We start from the raw sequence: 14,532 nt of genomic DNA, 5'->3' as shown, positions 1-14,532 counted from the left end.
GGATGTCACATTGGCAAGCCTCCAGTCATCTAGGATCTCCCCTGTGAACCAGGACTGCTGATAAATGATGGAGAGTGGCTTGGCAAGCTCCTCCACCAGCTCTCTCAGTACTCTTGGCTGGATCCTGTCAGACCCCATAGACTTAACAGGTCCTTCACTGCTTCCTCCTGGATTATGAGGAGTTTATTGTGCTCTCCATCCCTGTCTTCCAGCTCAGGAGGCCGACTACCCTGCAGATACCTGGTCTGGCTATTAAAGACTGAGGCAAAGAAGGCGTTAAGTACCTCAGCCTTGTCCTCGTCCTTGGTGACAATGTTCCCCGCCATATCCAATAAGGGATGGAGATTCTCCTTGCCTCTCATTGTTGCTAATGTATCAGTAGAAGCATTTTTTGTTATCCTTTATGACTGTGGCCAGATTGAGCTCTAGCTGGGCTCTTGCCTTTCTAATTTTGTCTCTGCTTGACCTAACAAGATCCTTGTACTCTTCTTGAGCTGCCTTCCCCTTCTTCCCGAGGTGATAAACTCTCCTCTTTTCCCTGAGTCCCAGCAAAATCTCCTTGTTTAGCCAGGCTAGTCATCTTCCCCGCCAGCTCTTCTTACGGCACATGGGGACCGCCTTTAAGATTTCCTTCTTGAGACTGTCCAGCCTTCCTGGACCCTTTTGCCCTTCAGGACTGTCTCCCAAGGGACTCTCTCAACCAGGGACCTGAACAGGCCAAAGTCTGCCCTCTGGAAGTCCATGGTAGCAGTTTTGCTGAACCCTCTCCTTACTTCACTCAGAATTCCAACATTTTGACCTGTTAAAGATATTCTGGGTCTCATAGTGGCTTTGAGGATAAATGAACTGAATGGAGTTCTCTAAGATTTTGAGTGTTTTGGGTGCTAAGGACCAGAGTCTGGGCATCTTCTGCTTAGGAGGCTTTTAAAAATCTCTTAATTTAGTTGCTAGCATTTTTTTCATATCTTATGTTGCCATACAAGTTTGATGGCTGGTGGGAGGAGTGTGTGCCTATATGTGGGTGTCTGTATCATTGGTCTCTGGTGGGTAGAACTGAGTCTGTTCTAGTCTCTTTGCAAGTACTGCCTTTTGGAGGTTTATCTTGAGTGGAATTTGACAGGATGATCTTGTTTTTGCTCTTCTAACAATATTCACCCAGAGCTTTTGAGAACAGACCCATGGTGGATAGGAGTCAATGGAAAAGGTTGTTGCCATGGCTCATGTGGTACCCGTGTATAAGACCTGATCCCTAGCTGTTGTAAAACAGTGGAGCTCAATTGTAGGCATCAGCTGCATTCAGTTCCCTGTGATCGGAGAACATCAGGTGTGTCCTGTTCTTCGTGACTATGGAGTCCATGTGCTCATGCACCATAAGCTCATTGGTGCTTGTATACCATACTTCTCTGGAGCAATGGTGAAGCACCAGGACCTGCTGTTTTTTTTTTTTTTTTTTTTATTTTGTGAAAGCACCATGTGTTTTTGTCTTTAGTCTTCCTCTGCAAAACATCTCAGCTTGGTCCTGGGAAGAGCAGGGGAAGATTTAGAAAAGGACGTTTGATGCAGACTCTGACAGCTGCCAGAGAACTGATGTGGGGCAGATGAGAGAGTGGAGGGTCCCCATGCTTTGTGGGTTTGGCCTGGACTGTCTTTTGAGCAGTCTTTTTGTGCCCCTTCCTAGTGCTGAAGCCAGCCCCACTTGCACTTGTCTCTGCATAGAGCCCTCAGATTCACTCTACTTGCAAATGAGGATCCCCAAGCCTAGGGCAGTGCCCTGTCAGCTCTGTAGTTCTGAGTCAGGTTTGTCCACAGTTGTAACTTCTTTCAAGGAGCTGTAGACAGTAGATAAACATAATCTCGCTGTGTAAACAGTATGTTCAAAACACACGTATTTGTTCGTGGAATTACAGAATGATTGAGGGAGAGAATTTAAAATGGTAGGAGGACCACACATGCGCCTCTTCTCACCCACCCACTACTCATGTCCTCACTGTTCTGTGTAAGCCTAGTGCTTTCTTCTCAAGATCTAGGTAACCCAGCTTAAGCCCTTGCTTCTGGAAATCAAGTTCAGCCATTGTTCCACAGAACAGAAGCTCAGTTTCCATGTTCTCTGGTTAATGATTCCCACCACTTGCACCTGAGACTTGCCAGTCACAGTGTTTGCCCGTGTCTGTGTAAGGTAAACGTTCAACAAAAATGACATCTATATTGTTAAAACATTGCGGACTCGGCTACCTAGAATGACTCTCTTGCCTCCCTCAAATCTGTGAAACCACCAACAGTTAAGTAGACTCTACGCCCATGCAGAAGATGATGTGTCTGACTAAACATACAGCATTCCTACAAGAATAGGAATTTTGCTGTCTTTGGCATGGGGCAGGCCCGGAAAACAAGGGCCTTGAGTGCTGTGTCCCACTGGCCCATCGCTGCTTTCACTGACTCAGCCAGACAGCTGTTCTGTCAAGCAGGACAATGTTCAAGGGTTATAAACCCTGGGTTTGAATTGTAGCCATTTGCAAGGAAATGGGGAAAGGATTTTGAAGGCAGGAACTATTACGAAAATTAAAAAGGAAAATAATAACAGAAAACAAGACTTTAGAAAGCTTTTGCAAACTAGGATTGTTCTGTCTGGAAGTTTAGCTGTTTAGGACCCCAGCTGTAAAACACAGGTCGAGTCTGGGAAGTCATACCTCACTTGTGGATGTTTGAAGACTGAACTGAATTTAATGTCTAACTCTGCTTTTCTTGAGGAGAGAGCAAGCATTAAAACCTGTTTTTACTAGAATAAATTGTCGCTGTAATGCTGAATATCTCTAAAATAAAATTTAAAGGAGAACTTATGAGAAGAGTTAGATGTTAATTTGAAGGTCTGTTTGACTCCTTCCTTCATCCTCATGTTGTTTCATGGCTCAGAACTGCCTTTCAGTGTCTCATAATCTCCCTTGTTTTGCCACTCACTCTTAATTCAGAGTTTCTTACAATTGGGAGGATGGCATCTCCCTCATTTAAGATCAGGCAATGTCCCATGGCAACTGCAGCAATTGCTGACCTGGAAAAATAACTGTGGGGAAATTCAGTAAAATGTTTTTACTAAAGCCAAGCAGTTGAGAAGGAGAAGAGCCAGCAGCAGAGCCCTGTGCTGTAGGATGTCCGTGTCTATAGCAGCTGCTTTGTAGGCAGTGTGGCAGGGAGAAGGTAAGTAAGCACTGGTTTCATTTCTTCAGTCTGAAGGAAATGGAAATCTGTTCCCCATAGCAGAGATATCAGTAGTCGTTGGTGAGCTCATCATCCCTTTCTGCTTTTGTGCCAGGAACCAGTGAGTGAGACCAACTCAGCAAAGTCGTTTTCTAGCGCACATGGAAGGGGCTTTACTGGAGTGCCAGGGCTGAAGTGAATGAGCCTGTGTCACAAACCGCCTTATATGTGGCAGCACAGGCAGCATTGGCCTCTGCCGGGGAAGAAGCCACCTCCTGGAGGTAGACTCCCTCCCTCCCAGAGCAGAATTGGGAATGATGCCCTCCAGCCTGTGTGCATTCTTGATTCAACCTGGGAATGAGGGGTTGCGTGTGGTCAGCTGTATCTTTGTCTTATCTGCTCCTCATGTACACACCTTCTGCTGCACGAAATCACTCCGTTGGTTTTTTAGGACAAAACATCCATGAAGTGAAGCCTGTTGGGAGAGATTTGTTCTGCCTTAGAAGTGAGATTCCCTTCTCTTTTGTAAGCTCTCAGGTGATTCTTAATGTAATTACTTTTGAGCATATGATAGGTTAATTTCTCTTCTGTAAGCAAACCCAAGAGGAACTTCACTTTAACAGGGTAGGGGTTTATTGTCTGGTGTGTTTCAGGGCTTTAGACTCTAAAAGAGTGACTGGACCCTTTAGGACCTGGGCAATTCTGGCTGCAGCTAGTTATCATTACTCAGTTGACTAGCAGCCATTTGAGAAAGGCAAAGATTTTTTTCTGTCTCTTGCTTTTTCTTATATGTGCTAGTTTGTCTTTCATGTTAAATCTCCCCCAAAGTTATAAGCATTACACTCAGTTCTCCTCAAATACCATCTGGTTATTCTACACAAGCCCATATTTCCTTACTGGAGATTAATGCAAAATCAGGTGCATGGGGAAGTTTGTCCATGTTTCCATCTGGCATTGTGGGAGTCCTTACACTGACAGAAGTCATGTCTGGTGCCAGAGCTGAAGGACCCAGGTGTAAGACTAAGGTCCTCATGAACAGGAGGCTGCTGTCTTTGAACTTCAGGTCTGATGCATTTCATGAAGAAAGACTGGAGGGTGGATAGGCACCTGTCCTATGTTTTCTGGCTTGTTTTGTGCCATGTAAGCATTTACATGTTGATGCAAATTGGAGATTTTCTTCTCTTTAATTTTGCACATTAAGGTACAGACTGTACTGAGCACAGTCCTGGGCATCCTGTTGTAGCTGACCCAGCTTGAGCAGGGGCTTGGACTAGATGGTATCAAGAGGTCCCTTCTAATATAAACAGTTATGTGATTCATATGCTGTGAATAAAGCATGATCTAGTGGGATCTTTGACATGGAGATAAACTTCTCTGCTATTACAGTGCCATAATTCTGAGTTTGTGAGGCAAACAAGGCAGCACAGTAAATCTGTGGCCAGTTAAGACAGGGACTGTGTAAAGGAGGCTGGAACACAATACCACTGTGTTAAGTGGAATGCTTTTGAAGAGAGGGAAGTGTTACTGTTAAAGCCTGTGAAGAGTCAAGGAGGGAGCATTTATCTCCAGCTAGTCAGTGCATTAGTCTTTGATTCCTTATATCTTTATAGTTTCTGGAAATTCTTGTTATCCATACAGACAGACAGTCATTTTTTGATCTTCCATTAATCTTTGTCTGTGTGATGTTTTATGGCAAGGAGTTTAATGTGTAAAATTTTAACTCTGCAAGGTTAATGGTTAGTCTGTGAGTGCTGGTTCTCTGTTAGGGTGGGAACATGGGAGCTAGGGTCTCATATGTAGAAGCTTGGGAGACTTCCGTTCCCAAAACTAGGATATAATCTGTGGAAGGATTTACTAATAAAAAGTGAACATAGCAATACTAAAGTAGAAGACCTTACTAAATGACAAATGGGGGGAAAATGGTGGTGTATCTGGAAGATGTGAAGACCAAGTGTGAGTGTATTTGCATGTGTGTAACATACAAAATCAGAGGCGATATAACTGCTGAGTTGTATCATCTGTTTACTTCATTCATGCATAAAATGCACAGTTGCTAGATTTTGAGGCTTTCTTATGGTTAGCCTGTAATGTATGTTATGAAAATACTCTAATTTCTGAGGGTGTTGTCTAGAACAAGTGTACAATAAACAAGTGGGAATAATGGGAGAAACCAAGTCTGAATGTTGGGAGAACTGTGCTACTGGTGTGTTCGTTCTCCAAAAGAAAAGGTGTCAGGAAGAGTGGCTCAATAGGTATCTCTAATTGCCTTGATTCTGAAAAGCACTTCATGTTGCTCATAAAAATCGTAGTTGGTTATAGAAGAGCAAGTGCTTACTTTTCCTTGGCTAGCATTAGGAGGATGGCTAGCAAGACTGTGGGAGCCCCTTTTTTCCATGAAGCCTTTCGTATTGTCCTACCACTTTAATTTCTTTGGGATATACTATGGGACCAAATCCACAGACTCAGTATTTCCTTGCTTGAAAGAGGTTTCTGTTCTCTCGCAGGTGCTCTGAACAAAGCCTCTAGAGAAGTGTTCAAGGCAACTCGGAGGGGATTAGTTGTGGGCTGCCTGTGGGACTGGGGACGACTTAGCAGAGGCGAGTTATCCATATGAGACTAGAGGTTAGCAAAATTGTACTTGTATGGGGAGGAATGAATATTCTGGAAGCCCAGACCAGTAGATACAAAGACCTTCAAAATGTCAATCATTGACTCAAATCCAACTCCTATCTTAAGCACCTCAAGCCAGTGACATTGTGCAGTAGCTCTTTGACTTGCACGTGCTAGGTGTCATTGCCTCTTTTTTTGGAAGCAGCACCATGCTATGTATTGACATTTACACAGTACAAAAACTGGGACTGATAGGTTTCCCACACAGAGCTGTTAAACCTCACTGAAAACCCTGCCACATCTAAATTAAAGGTTTTTATGTGGGAATGAGACACAAAGTAAGGTCAGTACCTCTTGAGTTAGAATTGGAGCCTAAGCTTTTGTAACGAAGACAGGACCACTGTCTGTCTGTAGAGCAACTAGCACAATGGCACCTCAGTGTCAGCTGTCCCCGCTATGAACTACCATGGCACAAACAAGGTATTATACCTGTTCTGGGGACAACTAGAAGTCTGTTAATTTGGCAGTGTTCCTCAGTGCCAGCTGCCTTTATTAAATGACTCATGTGTGTGAATATGTACAAGAAAATTGTAGTTGCAGTGGGAAAACAACCCCCTGCATTTACTTCAAGAATATCAGAAATGGGGGTAAATCGGAACCGCTTTCCCTATTCATCATTGACAGTTGGGAAAGTAGTTTAAAGACTAGCAAGGAAGGAAAATATTTTCTGATTTCTTAAAGGGCAATGTAAACATAGAAGGGCAAAAGGTAGCTTTTAAAAAAGGAGAAGAAAAGAGGCAACAGGCTTTTGGGGGGAAAACAACCCCAGAGTCCTGGAGGATGGTCACAAAATAGGTGGGTAGACTTAACAGCTGTCAAAGTCAGAATTTCTCCGCTATTCCTGTTATTTCTCTGCATCAGCTGTATGTGTCTTTCATAGGCACCTGGTTAAATGTAGTTGCTCTTTTGAGTCTCTGGGAGGCTGAAATACTCCAAAGACGTTTCCCTAGGAACAGTGGTGAAGGCAAAATGGGTCCGTATCAGTGTAAAGGTAGCATGCTGCCTTGCCTTCTATAAAAGTCAAGCACAGCACATCAGACCCTTTTAAAAGCGTAGCATGTAACCTTTTGAAACTTATTGCCACTAAATACTGTTGTGGGCAAGTAACTTGCAAGACTCAGTAAGAATGATGGGATTGCTTATTGTTATTCTGGATAAAAATGAGTAAGGAATAATAAAGCTCATCTTGCAATGATGTCCGTTGTAAAGGTTTCTTTTGAAGTATTGCATTTTCCTTTAATTCATTTCATTTTGGCCATTGCCGGAGACACGTACTGAGCTGCATAGCTCAGAGGTTTGATCTAATAACTTCCAGGTACGCTCTATGCAGCAGAACAAAAGTCACTTTAGGAACAAGGTAGGTAGAGTTTCCTCTACATAGGAAACTCAGCAGCAGTGGGATCTATCTGATCTACAAAAGCTTGGTTTCAGATCTCTCAACCCTTCTCAAGAGGCAACTACCAAGTTTGTTCAGTGTTAGAACATGTTTTGAGTGAGTGGGTATTTGGGTATACAGCAAGTGGTTTGGTCAAGTCCATTGGCTGATCCAAAGCAAATGTTCCTGAAAATGCCTGATAGACAAAATATTACTGTTATTAATGAGAGTACTCATTACTCTTGGAGCACTTAAAGGTCTTCAGTGGTACTGTAAGATTCTGTGCTGGCAGCAACAGTGTAATGTTATTGTTTTCATTTCTGTGAAATCCTGTTTCTTTTATTTCTATTACATTCCTCAGAGTTGTCCTGTAGGAAAGCAAGATGAGTCTGTTCTTTGATGGCTTATGTGTGTGTGCCTTCAAAGGGGAAAGTGTGGACATAGGACAGCTAAAGTTAACATGCCACTTCCATTTGTGGGTGCCTTACAAGATGATAGTGCTGTTGGCAGGATGTGTCTTTATTTCGGCAGTGGGTTTTGGAGATTCAGTTGTCCACGTGATGTGGATGTGGTAGACCATGATGGTTCTAAGCTGTGTGTCTGGGGAGCTAAGGGCAGGGTATGTTGCTTGTGCTTGGGAAAGAGGTGGTGGTGCAGTAAGGTGGAAATAGTGGTAGATTGTGTGTCTTGTGTTTCTGCAAGTAAGAGGATATGATGGGAGTTTGAGGTTGGGTGATGAGGATGTGTGTACAGGGAGGTGCAAAGGCTGGGTGTGTGCAGTTAGTCGGGGTAGATGCCTGCAGGATATGAGAGGGGGAGGGTGGGGGAAGTGGCTTGGGCAGCAGCAGGGCAATGTTTAGTGTTCACAATGAAGCCTTTTCTTTCTCCTTGCCCTCTAGATATCCTACCCCCCAAGTGATGAGGACAGCGACGACTCTGAGGGTGAGAACCAGGAACTTGCTCAGATCGACAGAGGTAAAGGGATGAGATAGGAGGGTTTTGGGATGCTACAGCTGATGTCCGTTTTGCTTTTCACTTGTACTCTTGGAAGTGCTTCCTTCTGTGTCCCCAGTGTACCACAGGCTGATGCATTAAGTCAGTCACCTTGAAGTCTTTGGGACCTCACAGGGAGAGGTTGGTGTTATCAGATGCTGCAGTTGCACTTTTCTTACTGGAGATAGACATTGTTAACCACATGTTAAGGCCACATTGGTGCAGACATGGAACACAGAAGGTCTACAGTTGGGCCAGCAGCAGAGCTGGGACTAAAAATTTATCTTTTATTCCATGCTTGTGCACCTGCATCGTCTTTGTTCTACATTTCCTCCTCCTTGTCATTTCCAGTTTTGACCTTCCCTTTCCTCATTCCCTTGGACTCACTTGTCTGATATTAGCTCACTCCCTTCCTCCTGTACTGTTGGTATTGGGCAGCCCTGTTCTTGAATCTAGCTGAGGATCTTTCCTAGAGGAGAGACAGGTGCTCTGCTATTGTTTTTTGGAACTGGTATGAAATGGCTTAGAGCTGTGGGTGAAATATGTAATAAATGCATCTCTTGAGCTATGCTAAGTCTTTGACATTTTTGCATGCCCTGTGGTTTATTGTAATTTAGCCAAATTCAAGTGGATTCTTATTCAAAGGCAGAAGTTGTTAAATTCCTGACCCACAGGACATGTCCTGTCAAAATTAAAATCCCTGCTCCACATGCTTAACACGGAAGGAGCTCAGCAGAACAGGCAGAGCGTGCCCAGCTTATGGCTGAAGGCAGGCTCTCTTATATGGCAAGCCTTGTAATAGAAAGAGGACCTTTGCCTCTAGAAGCCAGATCTCTATTACTTGAGCCACAGACATGCTGCTTAGAATAATGTAACTAACTTACCTCCTCTGCCCTGAGAACTGGTCACTAGAATTTAATGTTTCTAGCTAGAGGTAAGTGCCTAACAGCACATTTGCAAGATCATGACTTCTCCATCTTCAGGGGATGAGGTGGGTGGCAGGTCCGTGTTCTGGCTCTGCAACTAGACATCCAGGTAACAGTTTGCAAGGGGATGTCTAGCAGTCTGGTCTAAACAAAGTCCTGGAATACTTCTGGGGGAAGCATTCAGCCAGTGGGGTGTTTCTTCTGGAGGGGGGGAAAAAGGTGGAAAACAGAAGTTTACTTGGGAGGAGGTAAAAAAAAAACTAACAAAACAGGTCAAGAGAAAGCAGGCCCAGTTTATTAGGGCATGGGACGCAGATCTGCTCTGCCATTCCTCTATCTCCTCCTCCCACTAGAGAGAAGACGGAATTGTACCTTGACCCCTCTGGCCACCAACCAGCTCCAGAACCAGGAGAACCAATGCTGCAAGGTTCGGGCCCTCTTCCATGCCAGCCTTGACCGCCACAGCTCGGAAGAGGAGCTGGAGCGCATTAACCGAGAGTTTGCCGCTGAGAAGCGAAAGTGGTCCCAGGTCAGCAAGCTTGCCTGCTGCAGTGACAACAACAACACCTCCTCCAGTGACGACGAAGTGAAGAACTTGTGTGCTATATCCTTCCGGTCTGTGGCAGAGCAGACTGATGGCATGCACGCCAGCCCAAGCCCTGTGCTGTTCAGTGCCTCTCCTCCCAAGAGACTCCAGCCCCTGGTGCGGAGCCCACCCTCCAGACCTTTAATCTTAAAAAGCGTCGGGGCAGGCCTTGAGCAAGTCATGCCTTGTAAGAGACATCGGCAAGGATATGGGGATAAGGTCAGCAGGCCCAGCCTTGACCTGGAAAAAATGCAGCAGGTAAGGCAGAACTTCGTAGAACTGAGGAAAGCAGCATCACGTGAGACAAGATGTTGTAAGCAAAGACGGAAGAGGGTAATTGAGGCAGGGCTCAGTAAGTTCATAGCATTGCTTCTTGTGATCATATCTTCAGATGTATAATTGGTACTTCTGCTGTCTGTCTAGGATAAACTAGGCCTAAGTGTAGATACCTCTCTTGAGCTGCAAAGCTGCTACTGCGTGAGTGGCTCTTCCTACAGCTGGGCTGTTCTCTTGCTACACGCATTAGGAAGGCAGGACCCATACTGTCTGGTTCATTGCATCACAGGAACAAAGTCATTGGAGTTCATTTTTGTCAAGTTACCCTTGCTGCCATGAGCTGACCCATACCATTTACTCAGAAATTAATTAATTAGGGGCATATAAAGAATACCTTTGATGAAAGTGGTTGTAGATTTGATGATGGATAGGTGCTTCCACGCTTGTTGATCTCCTTGGGCCCTGGTCTCCTTATGCCTCAGGAATTTTACAGCAATGTAAAACAGTGCTTTTCACCTTTGTAATGTTTTACAAATACAAGTGGTTTAGTTTGCTCTAGATGCAGTTACTCTTGATTTTGCAGGATTTCTGTAGAGGCTTGGGATTAAAATGCATAAATGTTGGGAGTTTGCCTCATCTCTGCAGAGGCTGGGAAATGGGGCATGCCTGGTACTGGTGGGTTGGGCTTGGCTGGGCTGCCTTGCGCAGTGCCCATCTGTTGCCTCTTTCAGAAGGCGTTGTTGTAGAGTTAGTATTTCAGCTCGCTCTTCATTATTTGTTTTTCTTCTTGCACTGGTGTAGTGTCAGTTTGAAAGAATATCTGCAGACATCTGCTGACCCTGGTAAATTGCAGTAAGTTAGACAGTTATTTTCAGTTCTGAATTTCCTCTCATTAGGGAAGAATTTCACTGCCTCTGGTTGGTTGGATGCACTAGTTTTAACCTCACTGACAACACCCCCTTTAAGCCTACAAGATGGATCCACTAAAAGAAAGGACTCTGTATTTATTTTCCAAGATCTAGAAAAGTGAGACCCCTCCATTTCCCCATTACATTGCTGCCGGTTCTCAGTCCTGCTGGAAGCACACATCCCATGAATACATAATGCAGAGACTTGTGGTTTCATTACAATTTTCCTCACCCCCTCTTTGCCCTTCTGGCCAAGTTTCTGCTCACAGAACATTCAAAAGGCCTAGTCTTGCATTTCACATCACCCAACTCTTCTACTGATATTGACAGACTTTAATTAGTCTCACATCCTAATGAGAGGGGAAGGAAGCTGGTAAGCCTGTGCCCAGCCTTCTTTTTTTCAGGGTGCATGTGAGTAAATGGAGAAATGTTCCTTTTGGCCCAGGTGCTTTCTCTGATTTGGATCCCAGGCATAGCATCTACCTGCTGTGCCTTAAGTTCCTTTCAGCAGTGTGTCTGGGAGCATCTTGGTGAAGGGTAGAGGCTAATTTAAACAAGCTTTCCAAACTATTCTAGTTTTCCTGGGAAACCCTGTGAGAATTATTTGCTTTCTACTCTGTCTGCTTTGTACACTTCTGGATTAATCGTAGCAAAGATATTTGCAAATGTTGAAATCTGGGGTGGTGGTGATGGTGTGTTTTTTAAATAACGTTTTTACTGTAGATGTTGTTAACACTTCTAGGTTGTGGGATCCCTGTTATAAAGAAAGGGTATTCAGCTAGTGGTTTTATTTTAAAATTGTACTTTTTTGGGGGTGGGAGGGGAATATACAAAGTGAGATACAGCCTGAATATTGTAACAGTGTTTTGTCATTTGTATTATTTTTATAGCTTTAACTGGTTAATTTTCAACCAGTAAAATCTTGAAGCTTTATGATGACTTCCTGCTTGATCTAGGAAGTCTTGCTTACTGCATGGCTTTGCTTGCTACCTGTACTTGTTTCTGCTACAAAAAATCATGATAGAAATTACATTAGTGTTGTAGACTCAGTCTTGTACTGACATGTGGATTGCCATCAGCTTAGCTAAAATCAGTGATCTCATTTCATATGACAGTGATCTGAAGTCTGGGTTTTGTTTTGAGTTCTGCCACAAAACTGTTGTGTGAAGCTGGGCAAGTGTCGTTCAGTACCTCCATTCACCACCTGTAAAATGGGACCACAGCATTTCTTTCTTGGTTTGTTTTCATTCTCCAACAAAAATGCCTCTTATGAATTGTCTGGGCAGCATTTGGCATCATGTGGTTTTTAGTCAGGTAAAGAACGCAAATGAGGAATGATAATATCAAAGTGGCTACTCTAAGGCTTCATCTGGGCTCTGAACATCAAGTTATTCTTGCTTTGCAATTCTTATCCTTACTATCATGTGCTTGCCTATGACAATACAACTGAAAAACTTGATCAGATGGAAACTTTTTTGAGGAGCAGATGTAGTTTTCATTCTTGTCCCTGAGCCTTACTTCACATTCCTGCATCTCTATGATGCTTACAGATGACAGAGTATCAGACAAGATTAATTTGTGCCAGAAATAAATGTGTTCTGAGGCAAGAAGATACTTTTGGGTCCATGATGTGGTATGGGTTACTCGAGTGGGTGAAGAGACGCTGAGTCCTTTGTCTTTGCATCAAATCGTGTTTGTGCTGTATGGTAATGGAAAATTGGTCCAGAGAGTGGTGGTGTGGAACAGCTCTGTGTTGGGATGCCTAAATTATTCTTGGGGCTGAACAGACAAGGCAGCTTTTGCAGGAAGGCCGTGGATCAGTGGTATGTGGTATCCAAATGTCTTCCTGTGTTCCAGTGATATGGTCCCTTTTGCCAAGGAAGGGGAGCAACTTTGGGTTAGGGGGCAATCTGAGTACTTTTAAGGGGTTAGGGAATTGCTGTGCTTGTACCTCCATGGCCTGTGGATACATGGAAATCTCCATCATGTTTCAGTTCAGCCTCCCTCAGCAGCAAAGGCTGCACAGCAGCAGGTCTCTGGAGGGTTGGGTGCCAGGCCATACCTTTCGGCTTCATACCACACCACAGGGCAGTGTGGTTCTGCCCTGTTGTGTCCCAGCCATGAGACTGGACAGTTGGCTGGTATGTTTCCCACCCCGGCTGGCTGGTCAGCTGGCCACCCAACCACTCCCCTATTGAGGCTGAGCGAGGGGAATTCAATACATGCTTTTCTTCACTCCTCCAAAGGACTCAAAAATTAGCTCAGAAGACTTTTTCCTTTCTTTCCCCTAATTGAGTGGAAATACCCTGGCTCGTGCAGACACCCGCATTGCTGCAGTGAATGCCTTCTCTCAGCTGCCCCTTGATCATGGTCCTTGGACAGCAACCTCGTTACATGCAGGCCCTGCTGCCAGCCACTTGCTATTTAATGAATGCTGTGCATGTCCTAGAAAGACAAGGCTGCTGCTGCTGTCCTGTTAACCTCAGCAGATCTGTCTTTTGGCAATGCTGAGAGCACGAGGTCAAGAAAGCAGGGACATCCTTTGATGGCTCAAGGTGAAGGCAACAGGGGATGCAAGGGTAAGCTGAGGTATAAGAAAGTCCGGGGTGTCAGAAAGACTCCTTGGAGCTGCTGTGCTTGTCTGCAGGGGATGAAGTTGGTCTCAGCATGTTGTATAAACAGAGTGGAAGTAAAGGGTCCATCCTCCTGTGCTGTTTAGTAAGACTGGCTGGAGCTCCTTCTGAAATCTACTTTCAGCAGCTTGAGAAGTCAGACTGTAGCATTTGCAGGGAGAGAGAGATCATAAGAGATCTCTCTTGAGAAGAGCAGCTTTGGGTTGGCACGATGAGTAATCTGAATTGCCCTCATTTATGTGTGGGTAGGTGGCTGGTAAGGAAAGCATAATTTTAAAGTAAAAGGCAGAGAGTTTGGGTACTGAGGTATATTTCCAATTACGCTACGAAGTCACTAGATAGTTATGAGCAAGTTGTGAAACCCTTCTCTCATGATTTGCCTGCACATATGAGTAGATAATATCACTATCATTGTCTTATGGAGGCTTAATGCATTATTTAAAATGCATTGAGATGCTATGATGAAAAAGGCCAGCACAGAAGAGAAAAACACATCCAGTACTAACATTTGGATTTCTCACTACAGACACTGCATCCCTCTGGGTGGGTAGTTCCAGTGTATGATGGGTGAGTGGAACTGTCTTGACACTGAAAGTGGCCTGGGTACAGTGTGAGCCCTGATCTGGGCTTAGGTGTGTAATATCAAGCCCAAGAGTCCTTCTGCTTAATATTTGAATATTGTCATTTTGGTTGGACTTGGCCTGGTAAGGTGATGGGCACCGAAAGCTTTGGGTTGATACTGGTTGCACAGAGGCTGCAGGATGGCACTCGCCACACATGAAGAAGGACCAGTGTGTGAACGCTGGTATGTTTGGGTCTGGGCTTTGGGCTGCTAATGGTTCCAGGGTGAGATTTCCATATCCTTATCACAGCTGGGCTTTGCCCTTGCCTGTCCCTCCAGGACTTGACAAATAGCTTCCAGATAGAAAATGTGTGAGCTTGCGGGTCCTTTTCACCTCTCAGCCTCCCATTT

General features: G+C 44.5%; 1 protein-coding gene across 1 annotated transcript in view; it reads left to right on the top strand.

Moving 5' to 3' along the window:
- Window positions 1-8,136: 8,136 nt before the first annotated feature.
- Window positions 8,137-14,532, top strand: part of LOC104624775 — a gene marked incomplete at its 5' end in the record, with an annotated part of 38,618 nt that continues 32,222 nt past the window's right edge. The window contains 2 exons of the mRNA XM_010292225.1: window positions 8,137-8,212; window positions 9,510-10,000. Of these exons, the coding sequence (XP_010290527.1) occupies window positions 8,137-8,212; window positions 9,510-10,000 (567 nt within the window). The remainder of the gene's footprint in view (window positions 8,213-9,509; window positions 10,001-14,532) is intronic.

The sequence above is a fragment of the Phaethon lepturus genome, unplaced genomic scaffold (assembly GCF_000687285.1).
Source record: "Phaethon lepturus isolate BGI_N335 unplaced genomic scaffold, ASM68728v1 scaffold14358, whole genome shotgun sequence".
Taxonomy (NCBI): Eukaryota; Metazoa; Chordata; class Aves; order Phaethontiformes; family Phaethontidae; genus Phaethon; species Phaethon lepturus.
This window is presented reverse-complemented; position numbering and strand designations above follow the sequence as displayed.